The 15,309-nt window shown below is 44.2% G+C and overlaps 1 protein-coding gene across 2 annotated transcripts in view; it reads left to right on the forward strand.

The window, feature by feature from the left end:
• The first annotated feature begins 1,071 nt into the window (after positions 1 to 1,071).
• The window catches only part of CABCOCO1 (ciliary associated calcium binding coiled-coil 1), a 72,931-nt gene continuing 58,693 nt past the window's right edge, over positions 1,072 to 15,309 (forward strand). Inside the window, exons 1-4 of one of the 2 annotated variants that reach the window (XM_035138101.3) lie at positions 1,072 to 1,393; positions 12,303 to 12,403; positions 12,980 to 13,149; positions 14,987 to 15,131. In XM_035138101.3, the coding sequence (XP_034993992.2) occupies positions 1,220 to 1,393; positions 12,303 to 12,403; positions 12,980 to 13,149; positions 14,987 to 15,131 (590 nt within the window). In that variant the 5' untranslated portion in view covers positions 1,072 to 1,219. The remainder of the gene's footprint in view (positions 1,394 to 12,302; positions 12,404 to 12,979; positions 13,150 to 14,986; positions 15,132 to 15,309) is intronic. The other variant, XM_060274951.2, reaches the window with a different exon arrangement.

Genomic DNA, 15,309 nt, shown 5'->3' on the forward strand with positions numbered 1-15,309 from the left:
CATGATTATCACAGGAAGAAGGCTCTACTCTTCAAAATATTGTCTAATTTGGATTTACTTTTGAATAAGGTGGAAGAGCCTGGCTAGGAAGGGCTTGCCAGAAGTACAGCTGTTTCAAAACACAGCCATGCCATCCAAACAAAAACAGAAATCACAACTGTTGCATAAAATTATTTACACGTTAACCACCGTGGGGGTTTTTTCTTATTCTCTTTGCCCTGCCTTTTCAATTTGCACACTCTGCATAATCGATCACAAAACACGGCACATACACATCATTTGAATGACAATACCAAGGACTGCCAACTTGAATAAAATATTGGGGGCAGGTAAGCCCCACCCCCACATAATTGATCACCATTTGAATGGGAATTCCCCTCAACTTTAGGAGGCAATCCTGCAAATATTTTATTGGGGGAAAGCAGGCTGTGAAGGGACCTGACCCGTTAGGAATTGGCTCCTAAAGCCTGGCCTTCGCATCCTCTCCACCAGGGTGAGAGGGGTCACCTGGAGCGACACACCCCACTCCCAGGGCTGGATTTAGGTTTGATGAGGCTCTAGCTACTGAAGGTAATGGGGCCCTTTTATATGTGATATTTTAGAGAGCAGGCTACCAGGCGTGGCCCATTACTTACATCATAGGAGCCTACGCAACACAAAACAATGTTGCTGTATGTAGGTTTTAGTTTGTTTTTTTATCTTATATTTTGGAAATGTACATCCAGTGGGTTTTTTCCTTTAAATTTTTGTGCTCCCCCCCCCGTGGGGCCCTAAACTATTGCTTGCTTAGCTTATTATACCTAAATCCGGCACTGGCCACTGCCCCACCTAGAAACGTGGCTGCCCCTTTATGACAAGCGAGACCGGCTATAGGATGAGCGCTGCTGTTGCCACCTGTGAACTGGAGCGCAAAAACATCCGGAGTGCGCCACGTTGGGGAAAGGCAGGTTGGGGCAGCCTCGTCTAAACCCACCACCACGGGCTTGCGCCCCAACTTCGGATCTGATTCTCCCCCGGGTCGAACTGAAACTGGAGTTCGCTTTCCCCTTCGCGAAGCGGAGGCGTAGCCCCAAGAGGTAAAGGAAAAAGACCCCCTCGCGCCGCAGATGAAGGGTCGCCGCCTCCTCCGTCATCCTCGGAACCCGGCGCGCTCCGCTTGGAACGCGGCCGGCCTGGAGGAGGAGGAGGAGGAGGAGGAGGCGGCGGGCGGGACGGAGACATGTCGGGCTCGGCCCGCCCCTCGCACCCCAAGGCGCATCCCGCCTTGTCGCCCAGGCCTCACCATGGCCCCTCCCGGAAGTCTTCCATGGGCAGCGCCGATATGCTCAGGGCGGTTGTTATGGCGGCCAAGAAAAATAAGCAGAAGGAGAAAGAGAAGGGAATCAGCCGGCAGGTAGGAAGAGGCAAAAAAAAAAAAAAAAAGCAAGCCTGCCTCTCCGCTCCAGGGCCCCGGCCTGGCTCCCCTACTCGAGCCCCGCCGCCGCCCGGAGGCCTCGCCAGCCTTCGCTCAGCCGCCCTCCTTAGTTCATTCCTCCTCCCCAGTCTGGTCCCTCTCCCCTCTTTTTCCACCTAAGGGTGAAATGCTCTGTTCTCCCCATTCCCTAAAATATTCTCTACCCTTCGAGTGTATTGATGGGCTGTGGTAAGGCTCAAATCCTTATATTTATTGTAATGGTCAGTTGTTGTTGTTGTTGTTGTTGTTGTTGTTGTTGTTGTTGTATTTTATTATTTATGCCCCGGCACTCAGGATGGCTTCCAACACTTATGGCTCTTATTAATAATAATTTTATTAGTGTTGTTCAGAAGGGTGGTCATATGTTACATTTGCCTTTTGAAATAATAATAATAACAACAACAACAACATATCTAATTATTGTTTTATTTATTTTTTATTGAATTTATATACAGTACCTGCTGTCCTATACCTGGAGGTCTTGGGCCGGTTAACACAGAACAAAATCAAAATATAAAACCACTACAACAACCCAATGACTACCAAATTGTTTTGTAGGAATATATCGTAGAATTGTAGAGTTTGAAGGGGTCCCGAAGGTCATCTAGGCAACCCCCTGCAACACAGGAAACTCAGCTAAAGCACTGGTGGCCATCCAACCTCTGCTTAAAAACCTCCGCGGAAGGAGAGTCCGCAACCTCCCAAGGGAGACCATTCCACTGTTGAACAGCACTTGCAGTCGAAAAGGTTTTTTCCAAATGTTTAGTCAGAATCTTCTTTCTTGTAACTTCAAGTCATTGGTTCGTGTCCCACCCCCCAGAGCAGGAGAAAACATACACATACATTATAACTGTTTGAAATTGTTATTATTATCGCCCTTAAAATTGTACATATCAGGGCACATTAAAAATAAAAAGAGCCTGCTGGATCAGGCCAGTGACCCACCTACGGTAGTCCAGCAACTTGTTCTCGCAGTTGTCACACAGATGTCCGTGGGAGCAGAATCCAAACACAAGACTACTATCCCCTCCTGTGGCTTCCAGCAATTGGTATTCAAAAGCATTACCACCCCCAATCATGGGGCAAAGCCATCATGGCTAGTAGCCATTGATTAAAGCTAAAGGTATTGTTAGACTACAGTCATGCACACTTACCTGGGAGTAAGTCCTGCAGTGGGACTTCTACCCAGCGCATGTGTAAAAATCCTTACATATGTGTTATGTATCTGACTCCAGCATCCAACCCGCTTTCTTCTGTTTTGCTTACAGTGCAGCCCTATGCATGTCTACTCAGAAGTAAGTCCCACTAAGTTCATTGGGGCTTACTCCCTTGTAAGTGTGCATAGCACTGCAGTCTTAGGTACATATGACATGTAAATGAGCCTTTTGTTCATTATGGGATGCTGTGTTCTGTGTTTTTTGTTATATAAACGAATATTTCTTAAAGCATAAAAGGAATTAAAACAGAATGAAAATACAATAATTTCAGCAAAATCTCTAGAACAGCAGGGTAAAAACGGCATGATTTGAAACTCCTTCAGATGGCAAAAAACTAAAAGAAAATATCTTGAGGTAAATAGATGTTATTTACCTGCTTTACCTGAGATGGCAGAGGTACCCAGAAGATGATCTGAGTACATGGGCGGGTTGGTGAGGAATAATAATGGTTAGCATTCATATGGCCCTTCAGAGTTGTGGCTTGTCCTGCTGCTGCTAAAGGAGCCCTGCTAGCAAAAGAATGGCAACTAAGATTCAGATATGATTCACATTGTGACATAGCTGATGACAGTGGCACCAGCTATGTCATAAGGGGACGTAGCTCCATTATGACATAGCTGATGACATACAGTAGCTCTCCTCCAGCCTTCCACACTGTTATTTCCTTCACTGTACTACCTCTCCACTCTACACAAACATGAGAAAACCCTTTCATTTTCACCAAGATGCCCCCCTCTGGATTCCAGTAGGGAAACCATAAATTTTGTCAGTATATATATGTTTGCATTAGCACTGGTTTACATAGTGGTTTTTAGATTAAAACAAATAACCATGCTTTTCTCCCACCTTGTTAATTTCCCTGAACTTCAGAGGCAGTGGAGGGGAGAAAAGGAAATTCACATCTACAAAATTGCTAATGATTTCCCTATCTCTTTGTTAATTTCATCAGAGGCCATGGGATGGGAACAGTAAAGAAAATGGCTGTGTGGCAGGTGTCTTCTGCCATAGTAAAAGAGGAGGAATCTGGGGTCCATCCTACACTAGTTGTGATCAGAGAGATTTACATAGACAAAGACTGTGAAAATGTGACAACGCCATTCCCAAATTGGAATGATTTTTTTGGGGGGGGGGAGATGGTGTGTTGAGACTTAAAGATTCCCTCCGGATTGAAAGCATTTGTGTACAGCTGATGCAAAAATGCAGAAAGATTGAATGTAGTTATAAATACATATCACTAGGTGACTATAAAAACTGATGCAAGCACATTCAGTATTGCATCTTTATGTTTTATGCGTGCATACCAAGAATGGGAAAGAAACTCAAAAGCGCTTCAAGCAGATCATGTGAAATGAGTGAAAAGGGCAGCATTAACGGAGTGGAAGTGTTAGAAGTAAGCTTTAATTGTGAGGAGAAAGAAGAAGAGGAAGAGGAAGAGGAAGAGGAAGAAGAAGAGTTGTGGAGTGCCAACTTAGTTGCTAAAAATAGTGTACATGCAATGCCAAAGAGCTTTAGCTAAACATGTGTCAAATATGGAAGTTCCCAGACTCATACCTTGGGATAACTGTCTGAAAACATGGGAGACGTTCTTCCAATCAGCTTAGAGACAATGGCAACCTAGATGGACAGGTGATCTAACTTGGTATAAGGCAACTTCCTATGTTCCTGTAGAATGGAAATTGACATATTTTAATGGTATAAATGCCAAGAGACCTGTGCAGCTTTTAAAAACCTTTTGACCAGCCATTCACTTTAAGGATCACTCTGTTTTGTTTTTAATAATGTTTATATTTTATATAGTATACATAATGTACACCAACCTGATATTTTATGAGAGGGTGGTAAATAAATAAATAAGTGACACAAACGTTTTTTTAAAAAAAACCAAAAACATTGATGTCAGTGTTTTGAAGCAAAGTTTTCTGTTTGGGCCATGACTTGGAAATCTAACAGCCTGATCCTATGCATGTTAATATTGGAATTTGAGACAGTTCAGTAGGGTTTTACTCTTAAGTAAGCATGCATAGGACTGAAGACTAAGTAAAGTTGGCTTGCTTTTTAATATAATTTATTTGGCATTGCACAAAAATCAAGAAGAAAATAGGCAGTGCCCAAAGGCTTACAATCTAAAGTTAGAGCACATTGGGGAGAAAACTAAAAGGTAAGGAAGGTCAGTCAGGAGAGGCCTGTGTGAATCAAGTGTATGAAGGAAGAGCTTTAATTCAGAAAATAGAAGGGCATGAGATATAAAGGAAATCCCTTTTCTGTTGCTGCTGGTAGCTGGGATTAAACCATAAAGATGTATGTGTGAGAGATAGATTTTAATAGTCTGTGTTTCATCTAGAAGTTCAATTGCACCTTTCACTAATGATTTCTTTTATTTCTTTTATTTTATTTTATTTTATTAAATTTGTACACCACCCATTATTTGTAGATCTTGGGGAGGCTCACAACATAAAAATACAATGCATCTAGTGGTACAGAAATGGCATTTTTATTCTGCCAGGCTTTCGGTTAATTTTAGTTCATTCCTGCCTGTGGCATGAATTTGTTGGTTTGTTTTAATGCTCTCTGGTTTTATAACTTTTTAAATTGGCACTTTAATGAGGACCAAAGTGTGGTATAGAAATTATTTTACGAATAAATGGATAAGTACATTTGGGAAAGAGTTCAGAATCTGACTTGTCGTGATATCCAAACCTTGGCTTCTGATTTGTTATCCTCCAAGGTTTGTTGGGAGAGAAATGAATCGCAAGCTAGGATTTGAACATTAAAACAAAACAAACTTTGACTTGTTTTCTGGCAGTGTGGCAGGAGCAGAGAAGTAGCAAGGCACCAGCATGCTGCCCATTCACATTAAACCATAGTTTGTTTTTAACTATGGTTTATAATGTTTGAACCAGACCAAAGGTTGTGAGATGGTGACATGCATTAATTCAGATTGCGTAAGAATTAAAATTGTAATTCATTGGATTATGGTCAGGTAAAGATTAGGTTTGCATTTTCTTGCATTCAAATGCTCTCTTTTGTCAATGATGGGAAAGATCGGTCCATTTATTGTTACCTGGGTTTCCATCATTTTGGGAGCAGTGTTGTAGAAAAAGGTCAGTTGCATTTACAGGTCAATATCCAGATGTGGCGTCCACTTGTGCAGCGGACTTCCTCTTGCAGGACTTCCCCTTTCTCCTCTCCCTGCAGCTCCCTCCTGTGTACCCCCAAAATCAGGTCTAGGGGGTTTGGGGATCCCTTGGAAGCAGGTTGGGGCCATAGGTGGCTGCAAGGGGCAGGCGGAAAAGGACCACGGGGTCTGCTGGTGCAACATTGGATCTCACCCATAATACTAAGACTGGCTCTGTCTATAGACATCTGTAAACTTAAAAACTGGGGCAAAATCTTTACCATATTTTCTTTACTTCTGAGATGGATTTGCTTTTTTTTTTAATGAAACACAATATTTTTCAAAAGTTGGCCTCAGAAAATCACCTCAAAGTAGGAAAGCAGTATTGTGACTGTACCTAAATGACAGGTCTATTTTTCCTGGATTTGTGATATGCCCATTATACCTATGTTCTCTCTTAACAGCGTGCAATCCCATGTCTCTATCTTGAATTGTTCTAGTACTAGCCTGTAAGTACCTTTACTCTGTGTCCCTCTCAAAATTGTCTTTTTGTGTGCAAGTTCTCTTGGGCCTCTTCAAACAGCTGTCATTTCTCCCCCCTCCCCTGTATGCTCATTGTCAAGTTTTACCCTATTGCCACTTTGATGAACTAGAAATATTTACACCATCATTCCTAAAGGATGAATTGTCCTGAACCCAATGTTCCACAGCTCCTGTCAGCTTTCCCCCAGAAATAGGTTTGAAAGCTGCTCTGCGGCCTTTTTGATGTTAAGCACCAATAGTCTGCTTAACGAGCAGAGTCAAGGAAGCTATAAAAGGCAAGAAGTTTTCATTTAAAAAGTGGGAGTTTTGTTGAAATGGGGGAAATAAAAAGGAGTGAATACTTTGGCAATAAGGCAAGGGAAAAGGAACTTGGGGAGTTTGTTGCTGAAAGCATTAAGACAAAATTAAATAGTCTAAATATATCAGAATCCAGAAACCAGCCCTGGAGGTGGTTGAATTGTTAAATGACCTACCATATATTCCGGCGTATAAGACGACTGGGCGTATAAGACAACCCCCGACTTTTGAGAAGATTTTCCTGGATTAATAAGTAGTCTTATATGCAGGAATATACAGTACGTACAAAAGGATGGATGACCGAAGGAGGATTGGTAGATTTTCATAGAGCACTGCCGAGGATACTACTTTGAAAACTAAGTCAAATAAAGGTGACAAGTTTAAATATCTGAGGTAATCAACAAATAAAAAATAAATGCATGGCTGGGTCCACATGGGTTAGGAATAAGAGTTCTTAAAAGTGAAATTTCTGATACTTTATTTAAAAAAATATACTTTATTAATACTTATATCCTGCTTTATAGTCTCAAAAGGCAATCAAAGTGACCTACGAAGATTCAAGCCTGTTACTAGGACAAGAGAGCACATGGTTAATCCAATTTTAAGCTGTATTTTATGTTTTAATGTATTTATATTTTGATGTTAGCCGCCCTGTGCCCGGTTATGGCTGGGGAGGGTGGGATATAATTATTATTATTATTATTATTATTATGGTTGGCCCTATGGCACCAGGATTATTCAGGAGGTATTTCCTACCCTCATCCCTAGTTGTTTGTGGTGTTGCACTTCATCTGCTGCCTACTGGGCAGCAGAACCCACTGATGTCCTCTCCTCCTCGCTGGCTCTCACTCAGACCATGATGGAGAGAATCTTCCTTTGTTGCTTGTTGGTAGTTGCCAAGCAACAGTTCCTACTGAGATCTTTGAGACAAAGGAATGAGACTGAGGAGCTGGGTCTTGTCCAGGTGATGATGGAGGCAGGCATGATGGAGGCAAGTGTTCCCTTGATAACAGTTGGCAGGCAACAGCTTACAGTAGGCAAGGGTCTAAGCAGCTGGGTCTTGCTCGTCTCACAGTAGAGTTAAGTCTTCGTGGGTAGTTGCCATGCAGCAGTTCCCACTGTGTCTTCTGGGACAAGGGAATGGGGATGAGCGGCTCGTACTTTACTCAGCCCTTGAGGGATATTTGCACTGAAATTGGCCTTCATGTTGGAGGATTTGAATGCTGCTAATCTAATACCAGTTTTTAAGAAGAGGTCTTGTATCCTGCTGTCTATTCCAGGTAAATTGATGGGAAGCAGAATTAAACATATGAAATAACAAACTCTGCTGAGGAAGAATCAATGTAGCTTCTGAAAAAAGAAGTTATGTCTTGCCAACCTCTAGGAGTTCTTTAGAAGTGTCAACAAACACCAAAATATGGGTGTAGGCATTATATATTTGAGTTTCCACAAAGCTTTTGGCAAAGATCCTCATCAAAGGCTCTTGAGTAAACTTCGCTGTTGTGGATTGGTAGCTGATTAAAGAATAAGAAACAGAGATTAGGAGTATGCAGACATTTCTCACAATGAAGAGCAGTAAGAAGTGAGGTTCCCCAAAGATTTGGTTTGTTGCTATTGGATATAAAATGTTGGCTTTTATAGGAACTAAGTCTTCCCCAGCAGAACCTCACATTGCTTTCCACCAATTTGCTGAGGGATATTAGGTTAATTGTAGTTGCTGCTTCAGAAGTTGCTGCCAGATGATACTAAAACCTCAGAAGGTCAAAATACGGCAGCAATTTCTCCCAATACAGTCATACCTCGGGTTACAGCCGCTTCAGGTTGCATGTTTTCGAGTTGCGCACTGTGCCAAACCCAGAAGTCCCAGAACGGGTTACTTCTGGGTTTCAACGCATGCGCAGATGTGGCACTGCAGGTTGCGAATGTGTCTCCCGCATGGATCACGTTCGCAACCCGAAGGTCCACTGTACAGTGATTGCTTATGAACATATCCCCCAATGAGATAATTGGGAATCTCTAGGTAAGGAAGATGCCAGATCACACATTTCAATGTTGTGGGCAAACCACTGCAGTTGATGAACCAGCAATAAAACTATTGAACCCTCTGCCACAGAAAGAGGATTGGATTAGATGGGCCTTTGGCCTGATCCAGCAGGCCATTATTTTCTTATACATGTACAGCCAAAGCAAGGGGGCAGAGGGGCTTTTCACTTCTTGTTGGTAATCCTATATAATAATGTCCAAGATGTCCCTGCGTCCAGTTGTCCCGTGTGTCCCTGAGGTACTGCGCATGTACCCCAGAGACACAGGGATTGGACAGCAGAGACTGCCCGCGCGCACTCTCCCCCCCCTTCTGCCTCCTCCAACCGCCGCTCCCGCCGGACACCGCCTCACTGCAGGGCACGTCAGGGAAGCGAGGGTGGAGGCCGGCGAAGGCCTCCTCACAACCCTCCCTGGCCCGTGAGGAGCGGCGGTTGGAGGAGGCGGGGGGGAGAGTGCGCGCGTCCTTCCTGTCGGCGGCTGGGGGAGAGGAAGGAAGGAGAAAGCGCTCCTCCGTTCCTGTCCCCCTGCCGCCGACAGCAAGGACGGGTCCCAGGGTTCGGAGAAGCGCTGAACAAGCGCTTCTCCGAACCCTGGGATGTCTGCTTCCTGTCGGCGGCTGCGGGAGAGGAACGGAGGAGGAGAAAGCAGCGCTTTCTCCTCCTTCGTTCCTGTCCCCTTGCCGCTGACAGCAAGGACAGGTCCCAGGGTTCGGAGAAGCACTGCGCAAGCGCTTCTCCGAACCCTGGGATGTCTGCTTCCTGTCGGCGGCTGCGGGAGAGGAACGGAGGAGGAGAAAGCAGCGCTTTCTCCTCCTTCGTTCCTGTCCCCCTGCCGCCGACAGCAAGGACAGGTCCCAGGGTTCAGAGAAGCGCTGTACAAGTGCTTCTCCGAACTCTGGAATGTCTGCTTCCTGTCGGCGGCTGCGGGAGAGGAACGGAGGAAGAGAAAGCAGCGCTTTCTCCTCCTCCGTTCCTGTCCCCCTGCCGCCGACAGCAAGGACAGGTCCCAGGGTTCGGATAAGCGCTGCGCAAGCGCTTCTCCGAACCCCAGGATTCTAGCGCCCGTTATTAAACGGGCTGAAAACCACTAGTAAGATATGAATTGGTAAATAGTGGTACAGTGGTGCCTCGCTAGACGAATGCCCTGCTAGACGAATTTTTCGCTAGATGAATGGGTTTTGCGATCGGAGGTTGCCTCGCAAAACGACGAGGTTTTCTATGGCCGCTGCTTCGTCTTGCAAAGCGTGGCCTTAAAAACCTCAGATCACAAAACCTACAGGGTATTCCTCTAGAGAACGGGGACCCAGCTGTAGAGTGGGAAGAAGGCAAAGGAAGATGAGCTGTCAGTGCCCCTCAGCTAATCTATTTGCCTTCTTCCCGCACTGCAGCTGGTTCCCCTTTGTGTTCCACTGGTCTCTGCCAGTTGCCGCGAGCAGTGAGGGGCAACCGGCAGAGACCAGCGGAACACAAAGGGGAACTAGTGCGGGAAGAGGGGGGGAGAAAGCGGAGGAACTGATCCGTTCCTTCCTCCGCTTCCCCCGCCGCCTGTCCGATTCCCCCCACCCCGCCTGTCACACAGCGGGGATCCCCCGGAGCCGAAGAGCGGCGGGCGCTGCTTGACGGGGTTGACAAGCCCAGGCAAGCAGCGCCCGCCGATGTTCGACTCCATCCCCCGGAGCCAAAGAGTGGCGGGCGCTGCTTGAAGCCCAGGCAAGCAGCGCCCGCCGGCTCTGTCGGGTGGGGGGGAAACGGAGGAACGATCCGTTCCCCCGCTTCCCACCCCCGCCGCCTGGCACACAGCTCTCTTGGCTGGGGAAGGCAGGCAGGCAAGAGAACAACCACCTGCCTGCCTGCCTTCCCCACCGCCAGTCCCCCGGAGCCCATAGGAACGCATTGATTAAGTTTCATGGGAAACCGCGACTCGCTAGACGAATTTTTCGTAGGACGAATTGAGTCCTGGAACGAATTAAATTCGTCTAGGAAGGCACCACTGTATTTGGTGTTCGGTACAAGTAAACAGTAAATTTAGGTTACAGTATGTGCACATTTCATAAGTTGCTAATAATTCCTATAGTACTACAGTGTGATTTACAAGCCATGGTTTATTTTCCCTTTCCTTTTTTTAAAATTGCTTTTAATTGTAAGCACTAGTGGGGTGGGGGAGGGGGCTCCCTCGCATTGACTTTGTCTTCTAGGACATGACTTGCTTCTATTTTGAGTGGGATTGTAAATCAACATGGTTATTTTTGGTGTGCTTCCTTGCTTAAGAAATAGAACAGCTCAAAAATAGATGCTATTGCACTTTACCTGCCTGGTGATAGCATGGATAATTTGAGACTTTCAGAAATTAATGTATATTTAGAAACAGTGAGTCTGTGTGCTATTAGACTATGTCAGTTATGTGCAGGACGAGTTTGGAGGTCTTCTAAGACATTGGCTAGCTTCTCTACCAGTGAATGTTATGTAAACCGCCGCCCCCCCCCAGCCTGATGTATCTGGTACATAAAGATTGTCCCGCTACAGAAGTACTTACTCTTCCCCAGCCATTGCTTTATTTTGAAAGGCAGTCTGCTTCCTCCTTGGGAAGACATTTGCTTGTACAGTGAAACTTCCTCTTCCTCTCCTCATGCCCCCCATCGGTTCTGGGGGTTCCTCCTCCTTGAGCAGATTTGGGAGGGCATAGAGAGTAGAAGTTCCACCATGGAAGCAGACGTCTTTGCACTAACGGGGTGATTGCATTGGATATAACCAATTATCTTGATCACTGATTTATAATGAATAATATGCCTGTTTTTCCTTTATAGCAGGGGTGGAGAAGCTCAGGCCTGGGGGCCAAATGTGGTCATCCAAGCCACTCTATCCACTCCTCAGGACTTTGCCCAAGCCAATTCCCAGGCCACTCCCCCTTATTTTTTATTCATTTGGGAGGGCACTGTCATACAGTGGTTCCGCTCCTTCCTCCTGGGCCGTGTTCAGAAAGTGGTGGGGGGGATGAGTGTTCAGATCCCTGGGCTCTCACTTGTGGGGTGCCTCAGGGTTCTGTCCTCTCCCCCATGCTTTTTAACATCTACATGCAGCCGCTGGGAGAGATCATCAGGGGGTTTGGGCTGGGTGTTCATCAGTATGCTGATGATACCCAGCTCTACCTCTCTTTCAAATCAGAACCAGTGAAGGCGGCAAAGGTCCTATGTGAGTGCCTGGAGGCGGTTGGAGGATGGATGGCGGATAACAGATTGAGATTGAATCCCGACAAGACAGAAGTACTGTTTGTGGGGAACAGGAGGTGGTCAGGTGTGGAGGATTCCCTGGTCCTGAATGGGGTAACTGTGCCCCTGAAGGACCAGGTGCGCAGCCTGGGAGTCATTTTGGAGTTTCATTCAAATTTAGCTTGTTATCTAGTAAGAACTTGAATTTCTGCTTTGCAATGTTGCGTTCCAACAAAAGTGTTTCATTTACAAATGTAAGACAAATTAATTTCCACTTATCTGTCTATTCCCAAATCAGCTAAGTTAGCATTGGCAGCTGACATTGTTTCTTTGTATGCTCTGATGAAGAGAGATCCTTGAGATAAAATAAGTTGTGTGCGTGGCTGCTATTGTAATGTAATGCAATGCAATGTAATTTGCTTTCTACAGGATGAGGATGTTGTTAAAGAAGAAGAGGCAATGGCTTGGAAATTGTTTACCCTTACGCAGATTAATATTTTGTTGGAACAAGATATAGCAGGAGTTCAAAGGTAAGTCTGTTGAACTTACCCATAAGTATAGATTGATATTGTTCTTAATACTATCCTCTGTTGAGTTAATGGGTTGAACAGCTTATACCATTTTTTGCCGGATTCTTTCCAAAGGACAGAGTAATGGAATCCTATACTTCTTTAGGATCTTCTGACTAGTAGTCATCCACACACTCATGCCTTCTTGTGTTTGATTGCCATTGTAAGGGAATTTATCTGGTGTTACTCCACTTGTGGGTTTATTTAAAGTGAGTACATTATCAAAGTGTGTTAATTACATTTATTAATTTATGCCCTGTCTTTCCAAAACTCTGGATAGCTGACAACATGAAAATGTTATTGTAATTAATTAACGCTTATTTGCAATAATTAGGCCTGAGCTCATGGTACAGTGCTTACAGTGAGGAATCACATGATAATGGTTTTCTATCAGGTCAACAGGATTTACACAGATTACTAAAGTCTGGTTAACCTACTCTTTTAAAAGGAGGGTATGGGAAGCAAGATTGTTGTAGCTACATGTCCTAGCTTGGTCTTAATGATCCAGTTTCAGATAATCACAATTTTTAAATGCAGGTATATGGAAATGTTCCTAAATATGAGAGAACCTTTGACATCTTTGAAACAAGCTGCATTACTGGATTATTATGTCTCTGGATTTTGGTGGGCTAAATCATTAGAGTTCACACCCGTGCAACTTGGAGGACTCCTGACTCTGTTAAATATGCTGATGAATAACATTGAGAGTAAGTTTTGTTGTATTTTGCATTTTTGAGTTTTCCATTTCAGCATTTTAATAAATTAATTTACTTTTTGGTAGAAGTACAGTAGTTGTTTTCTCAACCCTGTTTAGTTTTTGAGCATTTTGAGCGAGAATGATATGCAAAAGCATGGTTTTTGAGCATCCTAAGTTTCAGCAGGTATGTTTATTTTTGATACAACTCACTAGTCATTGTTATTTTGCTTAGTAAATTGAAAAGATGCCTGGAAGCCAGAAATTGCAGCTTTAAAGGCAGTGACATACCGTGTAGGCCTGGCCTTGGTTTCATGTTGTTTGAAGCCTTCTGCACTTAATTTCGTAATTAATTTCTTTGAAAGGATCTGAAAATAGAATTAATTTACTTTATATGCAAACCAAATAACGACCATGATCATCATATTGTAAGCTTGTGTGTGTGTGTGTGTGTGTGGTGTAGTGACTGTGTCCCTACTCGCTCCGCTCACCAACTCTTCTGTCATTCTGTTCACGTTAACCCCTGGAGCTTCCCCTTCCCACCCCATGCAGCTATTACGTTCACTTTTCACCCTCCCAACCCAATTTCGCCTACTCTTCAGCCCTGCTTTGCACGCATTTTCACTTTCACCCATGCTTTTGTGTAATCCACCTTGAGCACAAACCATTCCCATGATGACCTTCTGCATCTTCCTCCTGCCACACAGTGTAACTACAAAGCATCCTTTCCATGTTCTGCCCAGTTATGAAGTCACCATCCTCTCCTATTCTTCAGACCTTTTCATGTCCCAGTGTTCAAGCTCAACCCCATTCCCATGCCACCTACTCCCTACTTTTTTGGGAACCCCCTTTGCACCCTAATTTTCACCTTTAATCCCTTTTTTCCTCCACCACTCTTCTTATTTTCCTCAATTCTCCTTTGCACACAGATTATCCCCCATTTCCATACCTTCTCCTTTCATTCTGAACTTGCATGATTACCTTTGCCTCCTTTTCCCTACCACCTCCTTCATTTTTTTTCAACTTTGCCTTGCACACAGAAACATCCCCCACCCCACATTTCTTTGCTTCCTCCTCCCTCCTATAGCCACCTTTGTGCATAAAGACTAATCTTGACATGGGAGTATTTGAAAGCCAAAGCTTTGCAGATCTGTTTGCAATATGAAGCAGTTCTCTGAAAAAGAGCTTGACATTCTTTTCAGTAGATTCGGTCCAAAGGTACAATCTGCTCTTTTGTGGGAATATTTGCCCAGTTGGTTTTTCCTAATGTTCTTCCAGAGGTGGCTGCCTCATAATTGTTTTTCTGAATCAACCACCTTGTTAACATTAACAAGGAATTCCACACTATTTGGGGCTGGAATAGTTATTTATTTATTTATTAATGTATATGACCTTCATCAAAGACTATGCTCTGGGATAGCAGTATTGTTCACTGTCTTTGGTAGTTCGCAGCTAGAGTGCATTCTTACAGGGCAATTCACTCATCCCCACTTTAATATCCTGAAGAAAATGGCCATTATCTGATTTTGCCTTGGTTTTCTTTTTATCCTCTCTTAGTTCAGTATCTGATTCATCTCTTGAACACCAATCAAGTGAATTTAGGAGTGATTATGCCTGGAGAATTGCTTGTGCAATTTATTTCTTAATGTGGCAAATACATTGAGCATTGAAAGCCAGGAGACCCGGGTGAAATCTAGCTGCATTATCCAGTTTGTATGTAAAAGATTTGTGACATAATGCCTTTCCAGCTAATAACTAGTTGTCAGATCTTATTTTCCATACTCGATTTAAAACCTTCAAAGTGTTAAAAATGAGGGTGGGTTGTGTGTTTTTTCTGGTATGCATTGCAGCTCGGAATTTGACACTGGAAGAGAACATCCAAGAACTCAGAAATGCAATGGCTGGAATTGGGCGACGTAACTCGGAGAAAAGCGGTGGCTTTGAGTTCTTCACGGTAGACCAAGCCAAAGCCATAATCAATTATTTGAAGATCAGGTATTTATCTTACATGTTCATTGTTACGAAGCACTCTGTGATGCGCCGTACCAAATGCACGCAATGTTCAGGTGTTATATATGCCTCTTATGAATAAGTATAGCTTCTTATGGATAAGAGAAACAGAGCGGTGTTGGTTTAGGACTTGGGTGACCAGGGTTCAAATAGCCGCTCAACC

This window comes from Zootoca vivipara, chromosome 5, assembly GCF_965207765.1.
Source record: "Zootoca vivipara chromosome 5, rZooViv2.hap1.1, whole genome shotgun sequence".
Classification (NCBI taxonomy): Eukaryota; Metazoa; Chordata; class Lepidosauria; order Squamata; family Lacertidae; genus Zootoca; species Zootoca vivipara.